This window comes from Polyodon spathula, chromosome 52, assembly GCF_017654505.1.
Source record: "Polyodon spathula isolate WHYD16114869_AA chromosome 52, ASM1765450v1, whole genome shotgun sequence".
NCBI classification, from domain to species: Eukaryota; Metazoa; Chordata; class Actinopteri; order Acipenseriformes; family Polyodontidae; genus Polyodon; species Polyodon spathula.
In genome coordinates, this window is record NC_054585.1 from 744452 (window position 1) to 762255 (window position 17804).

The 17804-nt window shown below is 41.5% G+C and overlaps 1 protein-coding gene across 2 annotated transcripts in view; it reads right to left on the reverse strand.

The window, feature by feature from the left end:
• Positions 1-17804, reverse strand: part of LOC121307072 (multiple epidermal growth factor-like domains protein 9) — a 170194-nt gene that overhangs the window by 122891 nt on the left and 29499 nt on the right. The window contains exon 2 of one of the 2 annotated variants that reach the window (XM_041239182.1): positions 8036-8237. In XM_041239182.1, coding sequence (XP_041095116.1) covers positions 8036-8237 — 202 coding nt within the window. Of the gene's footprint in view, positions 1-8035; positions 8241-17804 lie in introns of both variants that reach the window. The other variant, XM_041239181.1, reaches the window with a different exon arrangement.

Below are 17804 nucleotides of genomic sequence, written 5' to 3' on the forward strand. Positions count from 1 at the left end.
TGGGCTGCTGCACATTGTTTATCTTGTATTGAGCTGGGGTGTGATTGTGCTGCTGCACATTGTTTATCTTGTATTGAGTTGGGGTGTGATTGTGCTGCACATTGTTTATCTTGTATTGAGCTGGGGTGTGATTGTGCTGCTGCACATTGTTTATCTTGTATTGAGCTGGGGTGTGATTGTGCTGCTGCACATTGTTTATCTTGTATTGAGTTGGGGTGTGATTGTGCTGCACATTGTTTATCTTGTATTGAGCTGGGGTGTGATTGTGCTGCTGCACATTGTTTATCTTGTATTGAGCTGGGGTGTGATTGTGCTGCTGCACATTGTTTATCTTGTATTGAGCTGGGGTGTGATTGTGCTGCTGCACATTGTTTATCTTGTATTGAGCTGGGGTGTGATTGTGCTGCTGCACATTGTTTATCTTGTATTGAGCTGGGGTGTGATTGTGCTGCTGCACATTGTTTATCTTGTATTGAGCTGGGGTGTGATTGTGCTGCACATTGTTTATCTTGTATTGAGCTGGGGTGTGATTGTGCTGCTGCACATTGTTTATCTTGTATTGAGCTGGGGTGTGATTGTGCTGCTGCACATTGTTTATCTTGTATTGAGCTGGGGTGTGATTGTGCTGCTGCACATTGTTTATCTTGTATTGAGCTGGGGTGTGATTGTGCTGCTGCATTGTTTATCTTGTATTGATTGTTTATCTTGTATTGAGCTGGGGTGTGATTGTGCTGCTGCACATTGTTTATCTTGTATTGAGCTGGGGTGTGATTGTGCTGCACATTGTTTATCTTGTATTGAGCTGGGGTGTGATTGTGCTGCTGCACATTGTTTATCTTGTATTGAGCTGGGGTGTGATTGTGCTGCACATTGTTTATCTTGTATTGAGCTGGGGTGTGATTGTGCTGCACATTGTGTATCTTGTATTGAGCTGGGGTGTGATTGTGCTGCTGCACATTGTGTATCTTGTATTGAGCTGGGGTGTGATTGTGCTGCTGCACATTGTGTATCTTGTATTGAGCTGGGGTGTGATTGTGCTGCTGCACATTGTTTATCTTGTATTGAGCTGGGATGTGGTTGTTCTGCAGCACACCGTTGAGCTTGTGTCAAACTTGTGTCCTGTGTATCATTTTAAATGCAGCACACAGTAAGCAATGGATCTTCTGCTGAGGCAGTTCAAAATCTGCTCACAGAGAGGAATCTGAAAGACTAGTATAATAAACAAGAAGGGTTGGCCATTTCAGCTGTGATGAACATACCGTTTGATAAAGGATGGGACATCGAGTGAGCATTTTACCTCAAAATAAAACAGCAGGCATGTACCAGAAGGGATACACTTTGAGGGAACAGCTATCAAATCCATCCATCCAAGCTCTTGCACTCTTCAGGCTGGACTACTGTCACTCTCTCCATGCTGGTCTCCCTGCTTCAGCTATCCACCCCCTTCTGCTCATTCAAATTTCTGCTGCTCGTCTCGTCTTGCTCGTCTCGTCTCACTACTCTCAGACTACCCCTCTGCTTTGCACCCTCCACTGGCTACCTATCTCTGCTCGCATTCAATTCAAGATTTGTTCTTGCCTACCATTCTCTTCACTACTGCCCCCTCCAACTTTCAATCCCCCGTGTCTCCCTACACCCCTTCTCACCCTCTCTGCTCCTTCTCTACCTGCCAATAACTGACTCCGCTCTCCATCCTCCTGTGCCTGCTCATTCTCTTCCCTAGCCCCTCTGTGGTGGAACGAGCTACCAGAGAACTTCAAGACAGCTCTGTCTCCCACCACCTTTGCTGCCTTCTCAAGACCCACCTGTTTACAATGCACCTGTATGCTCTTGCTGTACTGCTCCATGTATGCACTGGACTTGCCTGATCTCAGCATCATGTTTCTGGATCCTCAGCGAATGCACTGTCCTTGCACTATTACACTACTATGTCATTATAGATATAACTAGATATTCCCAGTTAGTTAGTAGTAGTATTTAGTTAGTAGTATTACTATTTGCACTTACTATAAACTACACTATTTAAACATAATAATAATACCAATAATAATAATAATAATATTATTATTATTATTATTATTAATAATAATGGATGTTTGTAGTTCTGTGGTAATATGTGCTGGCTCAAGTAACTATGAACAGCCATATTCACAAAGCGATAGGGTACTGTAAAGTTCACTGCAGTACTACGTGTTAAGTGTGTTGAAATCCTTCAATAGTACAGCCCTGAATTTTGTCATAATGTGATATAAAAGGAAATTAAAGAAAAATAGAACAGTTTTTAGTATCTTTTTACTTTTTACTCACATGCATACACACATGTGTACATCTATCAAACCAAGAGCTTTGCACACATGAAGTATTTCTATCTATAAAAAACACACATGCTCATGCAGAAATACATACAGTACATCTGATAAACATCAGAATGGTTTTCACTGTGACATTTCAAATGCCTTAATTTCATTCATTCATTCTAGGGCTGCCCTAGATAATCGTATCCAGTCGGTCATCCTGCTACCATCAGTCAAGCTCTTGCTTACATCATGGAGCTTCATTGAGGTTTTACCAGCTACCTAACCTTCCTCTGTCTTGAACATGCTATAAAAACACATTCATGGAAACTCCTAGCTATTAAAACAGGGCTGTTACATAACAAGTACAGTCTGACAGCTCCAGGAAACAAGTCTGCCAGAGATGATGCCATTGTATGTATTTTCAAATCAGGAACAAACAAAACTTATTTTTAAAATGATTTACAAGTTATTTTAAAAACACTTCCCCACTTCTGTGTGGCAATGTCAATACTGCACGGTCAGACTTGGCCTCTTTGAAAAAAGCCTACTTTATTTAACGGTAACATTTAAGTTTAGGTATCCGTTATAAGTGATTATAAGTAAGGCTACAATTTTGTTACAGAGGTCATGGAAATCGTGAATTTGAAAAAAAAGTTAGTGAAATCTTGGAAAAACACTTGTCATTAGGTGCATTTTTATTTCCTTTAAAAATACAGTATGTAATGCACTGAAAATACGAATCTATGTGTATCTGTAAATTGTTTGGTTGTGTATGCACACAGCATTTATATGTAGCTATGTAGGTCATGGAATGAGATAGAAGCAAGCATATAAATCTGTGACAGCTAAAATGCAAAAAGGTTGTGAGTGAGCTGTTTTCTTCAAAGACAAAGAACAACTGCACTGGAGAACAGAAGTTTACCAACTTACAGAGGCTTTCTCTACAATAATCTGTTTGTTTCAGAATCGTGGAAAACTCTTAAAGTCGGGTACATACAGTACTTCTGTTGCAGATAAATGCGATGCGTCAGCGCAAACAGCTAGCTGTGCAGCTTCACTGTACGGGACTGTGACAGAAATACAATGAGTTCTGGTTATAAATCTCCCTCTCGACCTGTGAGGGTGCTAAATAGCGAAAGGAAAAGTATCTGGACGGGCTGGCCTGACAGTTCGTTGCCAAGGTCGGGAAGTCGGTCAGCCTGGATGGAAGCACAAACGTACTGCAGGAACGTATTGACCCGAAAGGTAAACGAGGTAGCAGCTGCAAGCTATAGACGCAGCTGAAATCGCTTACCAAGGGATCATGCGGGGTAGCATAAAAGGGGCCAGAGAAACGCTAATCTTTTTCTTCGCTTGGGGTTTGCACTTTAAACCTGGAAGGACTGAGAGCTGTAGTAGAAACTGCCGAGGAATACTCGTGAGTGTTTGTTTGTTTGAGTGTTAGTAATTGTCTTGTTTATTGTATCACTAGCTGGCTAAACACGTTCCGGAGCTGTCGCTTTTAGGCCAGCACAAGCCGGAACTGCACTGCACAAACTGTCACCAAATAAGCTGTTATCACTCACAACGAGCACTACTACATGCACCCGGGACTGGTGACCGTGTTTTAGTATTGTGGGGCGGATAACGTTTATTGTTTGGGACTGTAAACCCGTTTGTTTGGCTCCGCCATTACACATTGTTGTGTATTGCCGGAGCGTTTTTTTTTTGTTGGTCACCAGACCCGGATTACAATTAAAACCACTTTCCTACTGGATTGCAATTGTTTGCGATTCCTTTTTGCACCGCATCACCTCTACACCTGTTCACAATCACCACAGGGACGCATCGTGTCGCAGCCCTTTTTTCACTGCGCCTAGCGGTCACAGCTGTTGCTCATACTTTAAATACAGACTGCAATTGTCAAGTACGATACATTTACATTTAAGTTGATGTGCTGAGTTTGTGCCTCTATACAAAAATCTAAAGTGACGTCATTGGTACATCCGTCCTCTCAACCAACGGTGAACCCGAAAAGGGAGAATTTCAAACAGTATTCAGAGAGATGCGGTGTGACGGCCGGCACTCCAGACCCGCTTGGGTTCTTTTCCCTTCTAAAAATCACGATCCACACACAGATTTGAAAGAAAAATAGCGTGGATGAGCAACTTTAATGACAAAAATAAGCAAAAACAAAACAAACACTCAGCTCCTGCGGAGCACTGACTAAACACTTGATGCAAGATCCTAGCTAGCACGCAGGACAGATACGCCGTTTACCTGCTATAACAACACACAAGTTTGACACGATACCTTTCTCAAATACGACTGCTCACACACACAGTCGGGCTCCTCACTCAGCAGCAGCCCTGAGCAGACTGGCTGCCTCTCTTAAATACCCTGCACCTGGCTCTAATTTACAATTACCACCAGGTGCAGGGGATGAACATTAAAACAATTAAACAATTAACAATTAAACAATTAAACAAATTAAAACCCTTAGCCCATTCACCCAAAAGTGCACTTTCACATGTTTTTAAAGCAGGGAGGATTTTAACCCCCTCCCTGCTATCTCACATGCGGGTATGTGACAGTGAGAGATATGTGGAGGTGCTTTAGAATGACAGATGAAAGGTTTAACGATCTGTTAAGGCTGTAAGCCTTTCCAAAAAAGATGCACGTCGCAAGATTGTAGATTATGTAATTGATGGTTTGCACTTCTTGGTCGGAAGACCAATGACTCCGGAGTCTGAAGTATGTACGGTACTGTAAGTTTTGTACTCCAAAGTAACTTTTAAACTGGTTAGTAGTCAAAAGCAATAGTCTTTATATTATTGGTTTTGGCGTACTAATTAAAATATCTTGTGCATGTTGATGTAGCTAAAACGTCATCATTTGGTGAACTTTCTGTGAATTTTTGTCTTTTTGCCGCACCTCGCATGTGAAATGTACTAAAAATTACAGAGCTAAAATCACACCGTCAGTTACAAGCAATAGCAAAAAACAATGGCAAAGGTGTATAATAACGGTTTAATAAATGTCTTACTCATTCTAATCATGCTCTATAATTGTTAATAGCATGTTATAACCACAGGTACCTAAAGTGTTACCTTTGTAACCGCATGTACTGTATTGAGAACAGCATTCAATCTATTTACAACTTGGAGGGAGAGATTAAAATGTATAATGCAGGCTGCCAAGCAGAGATGAAAGTAACTTAAATTTCTTACCGGTACTGTATAATAATAATAATAATAATAATCATCATCATTTTTATTTAGTGCCTTTCCTAGTGGACCACCATCACAAAGCACTTTACAATATACGAGACTAGGGTCTGTGAACTATGCACCAGCTGCAGAGTCACTTACAACAACGTCTCATCCCAAAGACGGAGCACAAGGAGGTTAAGTGACTTGCTCAGGGTCACACAGTGAGTCAGTGGCTGAGCCAGGCTTTGAACTGGGAACCTGGTTATAAGCCTGTTTCTTTAACCACTGGACCACACAGCCTCCTATAATTGTATAAGTGTTCAGTATCCATCTCTGTCCACTCTTTACCGGTAAACGTTTTTGTAGCTACAAAGCACTGCTAATTTTTGGGGAACAAAACTAAATTGAGAGAGGGAAGGCCATTTTATTTTCAATCTCAAAAACTGTAATCAAAATGAAGGTTTCATTTTTAACTTTGAACCTTTTACTGTACATACTTTTCTAGAAAAAAAAACATTGATTTATATTTTACTATTTTTAGTTTTGTCCGTTGAGCGCCACAGTTATTTTTATTTTTTTTTACATTTTGCTAGTCCCAGAAAAATAATAGTAATTTGTTGATGCACAACTTAAGAACAACCAATGAGAGCGGTGTAACGAGACCAGAAATCACAACACGCCTTTTATTTCTTGAAGGTGGTTGCCTGGCAACAGTTCAACGAAGAGCTAAGATAAGTATTTTACTATTTTTTCTTGAGAGGAGAATATTTAGACTACTAATGAGCATTACCCTACATGTCAGCCCCTTGCAGACGAACAGTAAATAGCTCTGAGAAAGTTCAATTTTAAATGACCGTAATATAATACATATTTTTCTTTTTGGGTGATATTTCAGAAGACATTATAAGCCTAATTTATTAATCAAGTTGCTGTCACTGCAGATACAATATGGTGTCACAAAAGCAGTTTTAAGTACTAACTGTCCCCAGAGATTTCTTTAGTTTTGCTAGGTCATCACTATTATGAGTACAATGGCGCCTTATCCATGGCAACTTCCAGGGTTTTTCATGCATGAATTATTATGCACCCATAAGCATATTTTCCTTATTTTTCATTCTATTTTTTTTCTGTACTAATTTCAATATTGAATGCCTGAAACTAATTTTAAAAATGTAAAATCGGGTTGATCATTAAATTTTATAAACTGTGGGTAATTATATAATTTCATACATGACATGTTACAGATAACTGAAATATGGCCCAGTAGGAAAGAGGCAAAGGCAGGGAGCAACAAACCTTGTTTAGCTTTGGCATTAAAACACACTCTAAGAGCATCAACACCTACTGGAGGACCACCGTGACTCAACAGCACCTGAACCACAGATATTGCCAGTACGCTTGTCAGTGTCAGGTCAAACATCTTCCTAGGACCCTGAACCCACTCTGAAAAGTATCCAGACAGAATTTGCTCAAAGCTCTGCATTAAACAGCTAAAACAAAATCTGGTTAAACATGCTAAGCCAGGCAATATCCCAGTCTAAGTCAGGAAGGATAACAATAACATAAAGCATATGTTCAGGCAAAACAAGGCTGCAGTTCCAGATAGGAATCAAAATCAAAAACGTGTACTGTAGCAACAACGCTCTTCCGCTCTGCAAAATGGCATAGCTCCCACCGATAACAAAAGTAAACAGGAGCTATAAATGTAAGTGAACAATGTCCAGCCTGCCATGTACTTTTACATAGCCTCAGTATCAGGGAGGGATACCTCATGTGAGACTGGATTGGTATGTCATGAAAACAAAAACAGGCCTGATTCAGACGACTGCCAGATGAAAACACTGGTGTCACCCAGATCACAGGCTTTGGTACACTCTGCATTGCACTCTATTCAAAAGCATTGAATTGTAGTCCAAAAATACATCGAGTGGAGTTTTTAAAAAATGGACAACTAAAAATGTACAATTTAGGACCAGCAAATTACATGAAAGTATTAAAGAAAGCACTGGACTAAATCTACATTTATGTTTTTAGCTTCCAAGTACAAATAGTTTTCTGTCCCTGCTTATATTACCATTATATGCTGTAATAGGAGAAGGCATAAGTACAACAATGTTACAAATGATTTTCGTACTATGTGTCAGTAAAACCTTAAAATGAGCCAAGATATATAGTGCAACATCAATGACAACCACATGTGTGTGTGCTAGAACAAAGACTTTATAACTTTGCACTTTAAACTGTCTCCAGCATGCATTCTATTTATACCCCACACATGCAAGGCTGTCAGCTACAATTCATAGAAAGGAATACTGTTACATTGAAAGCAAGTATGTTTTACCTTCTTTCAGTTATTTGAGAAATAATGATTACCCATGCCCGTCTTTACGGGGGAGTGTTAAGATATTTACTGAAATATTCAAGCTTGAATCTTTATATTTTGTTAGTTAGTAGGGGTGTAACCACTATTATGTTGACTACAAGTTTATTCATTCCTCTGTGGAAGTTTTCATCCTCGTGTCCAGCCTGCTGGTATTGAAATCTTACCTGTCACAAAGTGAATGGAGTGCTCCTGTAGTATCACATCCACATGGCATGCACACCTCTCCGGTTCCATTTGTGAAATAGCCCTCCTCGCAGTCCGTGCACTGCAGGCCGGTGTATCCAGGGTAACACTCGCACTGACCTGTTGTCTCGTTACACTGATCCAAGCTGGGGCTCCCCGTGCTGCTGCAGTTACATGTGTAGTCTGCTGGAGAACAAGAAAGCATGGGTGAGAGTCAGCTGAGGCTTGTTTGTTTAGTTTTCTCTTGTTGAACTGGACAGCTGCTCCACTGGGAACAACAGGCACAAGGGTACAGAGATATTTCTTTTCTTTGTGGGGGAGAAGAGTTAACAGAAGAGTTTAAGAAAATAAAAAAAACACTTGTTTATATATAGGTTAAATAATCACATTTATATTTAGTGGAGAGATAGACAGATGCCTTCAGCTAATGGACAGATGCCTTCAGCTAACTAGACAGCAATAAATTACATGACTCTACATGCTTTTTGTTTTTGTTTTTTTTGCATTCACAGCTTGCTGCACCAATTTACTGTGCTACCAATATGTATGACCTGGTTATGGTATTAGTTCTACATTTTAACCCTAAACATGGTTTTCTGCAGTGGTGATTGCAAAGACTGAATTCAAAGCACTTCACCATCTTACCTGTACCTTAAAAACAGTTGAATCTTAATTGTGTCCCATTCAGAATTACAGCACGGACACACCATGGGAGGCGGCTCGCTCAGCTTTGTGTTGCTTGTTCTCATGCTCCGCTACAGCGAGACAGGGCTATTTAATAGAGAGTTGTCACCATGGAAGCAGGCTGCACTTGGTGATCACATTGGCTGTTGTTGAGAATGCATTAAATGGGAACTATTGTACTCTACATTTTACATGAAAAATAGCAGTCAATCTTTCATCACTTTGATTGTTAGTATGAATGAAGAGGGAGAAGATAAAAGTTCAACACCCTTGCATGAAAACCACAAAAACAGTGCGTTTACACTTACAACTCAGACCCGAACTGGCTTAGGTTTGATCAGATTAAAAGATTCTTTTCATTTGAGCCACCGGTTTACACTTTGCACTGATCCAGGCTGCCTCTGGCCCCGTATGCACGCTCCCAGCCCCTGAACTGTAGTGCACAATCAAATCAAAGTTTATTACAAAAGCACCTTTCATGGCAAGCCATCCCAAGGCGCTTTTAACAAGAAAAAGGACATTCAGAAGTACATTTAAAAACAATATAAAACAATAAAAGCAGCAAGAGACAACAACATTTTAAAATTAAAGCAAATAAAAGCAACAGATGAGGAACTCAAACTGAATAAACAGAAATAAACTATATAAAAAAGAAATATTATAAAAGACATAAAAGCCCTATTACAAAAGTATGTTTTTAATATCTTTTTAAAAATGGCCAGTGCAGGTGCATCTCTCACTATGCACGGTAGAGCATTCCAGATTTCAGGTGCCCTGTGACTGAACGCTCTACCAACTGTTCTTTGCTTTAAAATCCTTGGGACAGATAGCAACCCTACACATGGAAAAATGGAAGTTTGACGTACAGACAGACAAATGCTGTGCCTCCATCTATTGTGTTCAGCTTTCCCCTGTCTTTCAGAGTCATTCGATATGGAGCACACATTTCAATCTTTGTAATTCTCCGTTTGCCACTGCCCTTGCCAAGACCCTGGAGGAGGGGAAATGATGAATCTCAGCTGGACCCTGCTGCTAAAATACTCCAAATAAATGAGAAGTATCTAACCCCGCAGTTGAAGGTTTTTCATTTAAATAATTTTAATATGATAAAAGAGTGGAGATTACATTTACTATGTGAAGACTTTAGTAGAGATTCACTGCAGATTTGGAATGAAAAAAACAATACAAAAATAAATGTGGTATTTTTCAGAAAAACAACAATTGTTTCTGTGTGATTAAAAAAAAGAAAAATAACAATTCCTACAGGTGGCTGAAGTGTAGCTGTATTGTGTAATGTATTGTTCAACATAAAAATTGTAGCAATGTACAACCTACAAAACAATAATTGAAGTCACTTTAAAAAAAAAAACACTGCCTGTATCTTGCCTTTGGGATCCTAGTGTGATTTAGTTGTGCAAGGTAACTGCAATGGCTCACCTGAACATTATTTTACTGCAATCAACTCAAGGCACATACCTAAAGAGCAAGAAGCGTCAAATATCCTTTTAACAGGTTGTTTTACATTCCCTTCCTTGTTTGCATTTTCTGGGTGTCATTTTTCTCTCAATCTGCCATTTACCTGGCTTTGACATCACAAGCTACAGTACTTGTTCTTTAAAACAGTGTAAACACACATTAGGAAAGATCTTTCTTATAATAAGCTCAGGAGGAAGAACCGGCAAGAGAACGACCTGTACCCCTACCCCAACGACTGAGACAAGCTGAAGTGCATGAGCCCGCAGTGCAGAATACCGTGCCGGGGGCGACTTCGGAGAATACGCCTGTGACTGAGCAAGATGGTCTGTTAACAGGGAAAATTAAAAAACGAAAAATAGAAAAAAGGATTTCTAAAATGGCTTTGGGGAGCGGGGAGGAGTCTATTTGGGGCCCAGTACCAGCTTCCCAAGCCAGCAGCGGAGAGTCTCAACCCCTGTGGGCGGCGAAGCCGAGCACTGCTGCCGTGGATAGCGGCAGTCAGGCAGATCCGCCTAGCACTGCAGCTCAAGGTGATACGCAGCCTGGAGGGTGCGGTGCGGGTTAGTCGCGGCTTGCCCGGGGCGAACCCTGCCGTTCGGGAAGGGCTGAGGACATGAGCGCCAGTTCTCACTGGCGACGTTGCAACCTTAACACCTGATGCTCCTTTTGAGTTGATCGGAACTGCAGAGAAAACATGAATTGAAGATCAGGAGATTGAAGAAGCAACTGTAGAATCAGAGGCTACAGAAGAGAGTGAATGGGGAATGTCTGAGTGTGGAGAGGAAGAAGACGATGATGGAGAGATTTCTGACTTCTTGCAGCTCTCCGACCTCTCGGTCAGCCAAACCTCTGAGCGAAAACTATATACACTTGCTCAGATCAATGATTTTTTTAGGTAAGACAAATGATAAGAGAGGGGTTGACATTACATCATTTTTCCCTGACTTGGAATTGTTTTTACTTTCTGCCAATACTAGTCTCAGGAAAGCACCTTTGGCTGAATTTGATCAGAAAAAAAGTTCTCGCTTGAAAAAATTTATTAGCGCTTCTCGCAAATGTTTAACAAAAGCTAAGCATTAAAATGTATTATTATTTTACATAGTATAATTTTACCCTTGCTTATTTTATTTTTTTAAATGTGTGCCTCACTTTGCTATCTATGGAGAAACTATTTTTTAGCAACTTTTAATATTAATGGTTGTAGAGATTTTTTAAAAAAGAGCCCAATTATTTGACTTATTTAATCAAAAGGGCAGATATTGTGTTTTTACAAGAGATGCACTCAGACAGCGCTAACCAGGCTCACTGGCTGTCTGAGTGGAAATGGGATTGTGGCTCGACTCTCAAGGGGGGGGGGTTTGCTGTTTTATTTTCTCCTGGACTGGGTGCGGAGATTTTATCAATTCATGATATTTTACCAGGTAAACTTTTAAGAGTGCATGTTAAACTTGGGGGGACTTTTATTCATCTTATTAATATTTATGCTCCTAATCTAGGGGGAGAAAGGATTTTTTTTTTTAATAAATTATCAGAGATATTGGGAAAGTGTGACCCAGCACATTTACTCATGGGGGGGGGGGGTTTAATTTGTACTTTGAATTTTAACCCTGACTGTAACCACGGGGAACCCCATATCCAGTCTGTGAGGGAGCTGACCTCTGTTGTAAATACACAGCCTAGTGGATGTTTGGAGAATTGCTCATCCCAATGCTAAACAATACACTTGGATCAAATTACAACATAGTCAGATTTTTAGTTCCTTATTAGTAAGTTTATTGGTTGCCAGTTTTCCCCTTCATCATTATCTGATCACCACTTTGTGTCCACCACTGTTTCTCTACCCTCTGAAACTCCTGGTAAATCTTATTGGTATTTTAACATCAAACTCCTGCAAGATATTCAGTTTTGTAAACTTTTGAGACAGTGGTGTGACATTGGTAAAATACAGATTAAAGTTTTTTGTCAACAATAAACTCAGTATTCCACTAGGTGTGTGACAGCAGCAGTCAGTGAGCTGGAGAGAGAGAGATTGGAGTTGGAGAGGCAGCTGGATGGCCAGAGCAGTGAGATGGCATGTCAGAGCCTGCAGGAAAGGAGGCAGTGCCTGGGCAGGCTGCTGGAGGAGAGGGTGCAAGGTTCGCTGCTCAGGGCCCGCTTCACTCAGCTCAGAGACATGGATGCCCCTACAGCCTTTTTCTTTGGTCTGGAGAAGAGGATGCTGGAGCAGAAACAGATTCACTGTCTGAGGCTGCCCTGCGGGAAGGAGGTGAGCAGCCCAGCAGAGCTGCGCCAGGTGGCAGTGAAGTTCTATAGTGACTTGTACAAAGCTGAGGGCTGCGACCTGCTGGATATGGCACAAATACACCAGGGTCTCCCTAGACTGAGTGAGGAGGAGAGCTGGATCCATCGCCGACAACCTTTTTTTAATTCGGGACCTTTTAAATGTATCTAAACTTTTTAACCTGAACATTGGCTTAATTTCACTTGATCAAGAGAAAGCTTTTGACAGGGTTGATCACAAATATTTATTTGCCACATTGGAAGCTTTTGATTTTGGTCCTGTTTTTATTTCTTATATTAATCTTTAATATTTTAATGTCTTTAGTACAGTCAAGGTGAACAACAGTCTGGTGGAATACAGTTGGTTTTAAGATCCTGGGAGTGATCCTGGGCAATGAACACTTCATGCAACAGAACTGGGAGGGGCTGCTGGAGAAAGTCCAGGGGAGGCTGCAGAGTTGGCAGTGGCTCCCTTCCCTGTTGTCTTTCAAGGGGAGGGTTCTCATCATTAATAACCTGGTTGCTTCCATGCTGTGGCACAGACTGGTGTGCCTGGATCCCCCTCCCTGGACTATTAGAGCGAATCCAGAAGAGTTTATTGGAGTTTTTCTGGAACGGGCATCACTGGCTGCATATGTGAAGGGAGCCTGGGACTGATTAACCTCTCCTGCGGGGTGGCTGCTTTCCGACTGCAGGCGGCTCAGCGGCTGCTGTATTGCACAGGACTGTGTTGGCAGGGGCTGGCTTTCTCTCTGCTGCACAGGGCGGGCCGGCTGGGTTTAGACAGACATCTTTTTCTCATTTCCCCAGACAGATTCCCCAACTCAGGACTGGACACATTCTACAGTACTATGTTCAATGCCTGGCACCATCTCCACACTAGCAGGACTGATTCCTCTCTATGCAGCCAATGGATCGTTGAAGAACCCCTGTTTTTGTGCTGCTGAGTATCAGATCAGAGAGGTTACTGGAGAAGATGCCGATTGACTTGAAGGCCTCCTTAAGCCCAGCTCTCTCTGGGTATGTGGAGGGGTGTCTTGATCCTGATCCTCTGTTCCCCACAGTGCTGGTCTCCCCCTCGGGCCCCCTGGCAGAGGAGGGGCAGCCTGGGAGGCTGCTGTCAGTGCACAACCTCACTGAGCTGCATTTTCATGCCACAGAGAAGAAACAGTTGTACCACCTGTGTGTCAAATCTCACTGCTCCCCCCAGTGGAGAGACCTAGTGGATACCAAGTGGAGGGCACACCTGGGGGTGAGTGAGGCAGTGATACCCAGCTGGCGCTCTCTGTACAAACTACCCCTGCCCAAACGCTCAGGAGACCTGCAGTTGCATGTGTTGCACAGCATTGTGGCCACAAACCGTTATCTGAGCTGCGTGGAGCCTGGAGTGAGTGAGCAGTGTCCCTTCTGTCCTGCTTCAGGACTGAGAAGATACTGCGACTGGGATATAGCTGTCAAGTGCAGCACCTTTTTTTTCTTTGTAGTTTAGTTACTGTTTTATTTTCCCTGTTTCTTTGTGCCTTCTGTTTTGAATTATTGTTTCGAAGCACCTGCAAAGACGCCGGTATTGTGTACCTTGGTATTCCCGTGGCTCTGTTTACCATCGTTGGTAAGCAGACCACGGACCCACAGCGCCATCTGCGGGTGAAAAGAAAGAGCACCCCAAAATAAAACTGGGCACCTGTGCGGTGTTGCCAAATCCACCTGTTTGTCTCCTGTGTCAGTGAATTACCCACCACCCTTCCACACTCCTATAATTCAAAACAACGACAAAAATGTGTGCTTGTTAGTTTTATCCTTGGTCAAGCAAAGTTAGCCATTTTTAAATCTCGAAAAACAAAGATTTTAGCCACTGGTTTTACTGATGCCTGGAGTGTTTTTAGAGTCCTGCTTGTTAGTAGGATTCAGGTGGACTTTTTTTTTACTATCATTTGGTGAAGGACTTGGACAAGTTTACACAGCAGTGATGTGAGGGGGGGTGGGCTGTGTGATGTGGGTGAAGAAGGGGAGCTCACTTTGCTATTTTAACCCTGTCACACTGAACTAAATTTATATTATAGCTTTTGTCTCTTGTTCAATCAATCTTGTTATTGATTCAATAAAGGGATTTAAAACTCAAAATCTCTCTCTCTCTCCTGCCTTTTATATTGGTGACCATCTCGCTTCTTCTCTGAGCTAGAAAGAATTTCATTTTTACAGGAAGTTTATTTAAAATTTGAATATTTTTAACATTCAAATGTAATCTTTTGTACTGGTAGTTTTTTTTTTTTGTTTTGTTTTTAATAAGAATAATAAAAATAATCAATTTCAAAACTAGAACAAAACTGACAGTGCAACAGTAGTCACAGTCTGTCTCAAACAACGTGAGAAGCAGGTTCTTCTTGTGTTACTGTCACGTCATGTAGTTGGGATTTTCCAATGATTTTGAGAGCATTAACCCTGCATTTACCAGTTTACTCTTTCAGAATGCAAAGTAATCAAAGAACTGTTCTGCAAGATAGCAAGATATACAGATACATTTAGAGTCAAATATTTGAAGGTTTCTATCATTTGCCTAGGGTTCCGTTTAGGACAACAACAACTAGACAACTAGTTGATTGGAGTGGTAGTCGATTAACAAAATCATTAGTTTACTATTCAGCCTCATTTTTGTAAGAGCACAATAGGCAGTATACGTACCTTTTATTTACTGAAAGACCCAACACAGCTGTACTGTGATTTAAACTTATTTCTATACTCTTACTTAACTGTTGTATTAAACATGTAGTTAACAGTAGAACTGTTATCAATGTACTAATCTTCAATAAAAATAAATTTGAATACAGAAAATAGCGACATTACTGACGGTTGTTAATTACTGGATCATGAGTGGGATAACTCTTGATACACAGTTACATTACATACATAACTCTAATATATATTGTGGCAGGCTGGCGAATGGATAGAGGCCCAGAGACAGACTGCAGTTCAAAAAAATAACTATTTTATTATAAATAAACACAAAATGAAAGGGCACAAGGGCCAAAACAAAACAATTTAAACACAAAGAAAGACAAAAAGCAAAATTTACAAAAATAACAATCTCCAGGCTGGGCAATGCCTTCACTGGATTCAAGCTCTCCAAACAACCAAAAAAAAACCAACCTGCTTCCTCAGCTCCCTCTCCCCCAAATGAGAAGCAGAGGCCTCCTTTTATATCAGGTGGCTGGGCGCTGATTGATCGTTAATCAACCTAATCAACTAATCAACCCCAGCCACCTGAACATAATAAACCCAGGCAGGTAGGGGAAGTTAACCCCATCTCTGCCAATTTAAAGGGCAGAGCTTTGCTCTGCCACATATATATACTAGCTGAAGTACCCGGCCTTGCCCAGGTAAATTCAATATTCCATGCATGACAAACTGGGGAATGGTAGCCTTATGGTTTCCTATAAGTTATTGATCTTGGGTGTCGCACAGTGTGCTCGGACCCCTTTCCCTTTTTTAAACTATTATTTTTTGGTTTTTGGCTTTTTTTTTTATTTGAGACACATGGCTACTGTAGTGATCCAGCAATGGGGTTAGTAAATAAAGTACCCCGGGAGTCAATTTTGGATCCAAACATAGTCCTCGACCTTCCCCTGGATGAAAGAGGAGGCCATGCAAAGTCTGGTTGTACTGGCTCCTGTGGGGACTGAATGCATTAAGGAACAGACAGACAGACAAACTTTCTTCTTTATACACTGAACAAAAATATAAATGCAACATGTAAAGTGTTGGTTCCATGTTTCATGAGCTGAAATAAAAGATCCCAGAAATTTTCCATACGCACAAAAAGCTTATTTCTCTCAAATTTTGTGCACAAATTTGTTTACATCCCTGTTAGTGAGCAAGATAATCCATCCACCTGACAGGTGTGGCATATCAAGAAGCTGATTAAACAGCATGATCATTACAAGGGTGCACCTTGTGCTGGGGACAATAAAAGGCCATCCTAAAATGTGCAGTTTTGTCACACAACACAGTGCCACAGATGTCTCAAGTTTTGAGGGAGTGTGCAATTGGCATGCTGACTGCAGGAATGTCCACCAGAGCTGTTGCCAGCGAATTGAATGTTCATTTCTCTACCATAAGCCACCTCCAACGTCATTTTAGAGAATTTGGCAGTATGTCCAACCGGCCTCACAACCACAGACCACATGTAACCATGCCAGCCCAGGACCTCCACATCCGGCTTCTTCCCCCTCGGGATCATCTGAGACCAGCCAGTCGGACAGCTGATGAAACTGTGGGTTTGCACAACCGAAGAATTTCTGCACAAACTGTCAGAAACCGTCTCAGGGAAGCTCATCTGCATGCTTATCGTCCTCACTAGGGTCTTGACCTGACTGCAGTTTGGCGTCGTAACCGACTTCAGTGGGCAAATGTTCACCTTCGATGGCCACTGGCACGCTGGAGAAGTGTGCTTTTCACAGATGAATCCCGGTTTCAACTGTACCGGGCAGATGGCAGACAGCATGTATGGCGTTGTGTGGGCGAGCGGTTTGCTGATGTCAACGCTGTGAACTGAGTGCCCCATGGTGGCGGTGGGGTTATGATATGGGCAGGCATAAGCTACGGACAATGAACACAATTGCAATTTATCGATGGCAATTTGAATGCACAGAGATTCCGTGACGAGATCCTGAGGCCCATTGTCGTGCCATTCATCCGCCGCCATCACCTCATGTTTCAGCATGATAATGCACGGCCCCATGTCGCAAGGATCTGTACACAATTCCTGGAAGCTGAAAATGTCCCAGTTCTTCCATGGCCTGCATACTCACCAGACATGTGACCCATTGAGCATGTTTGGGATGCTCTGGATCGACGTGTACGACAGCGTGTTCCAGTTCCCGCCAATATCCAGCAACTTCGCACAGCCATTGAAGAGGAGTGGGACAACATTCCACAGGCCACAATCAACAGCCTGATCAACTCTATGCGAAGGAGATGTGTTGCGCTGCATGAGGCAAATGGTGGTCACACCAGATACTGACTGGTTTTCTGATCCACGCCCCTATCTTTTTTTTTTAAGGTATCTGTGACCAACAGAAGCATATCTGTATTCCCAGCCATGTGAAATCCATAGATTAGGGCCTAATGAATTTATTTCAACTGACTGATTACCTTATATGAACTGTAACTCAGTAAAATCTTTGAAATTGTTGCATGTTGCGTTTATATTTTTGTTCAGTGTATATTAAGATACACACACACACACGCATATTTATACATATATACATACACACACCTTTCTCTCCAATTCATGTTTCTTAATGGATTTTGGAA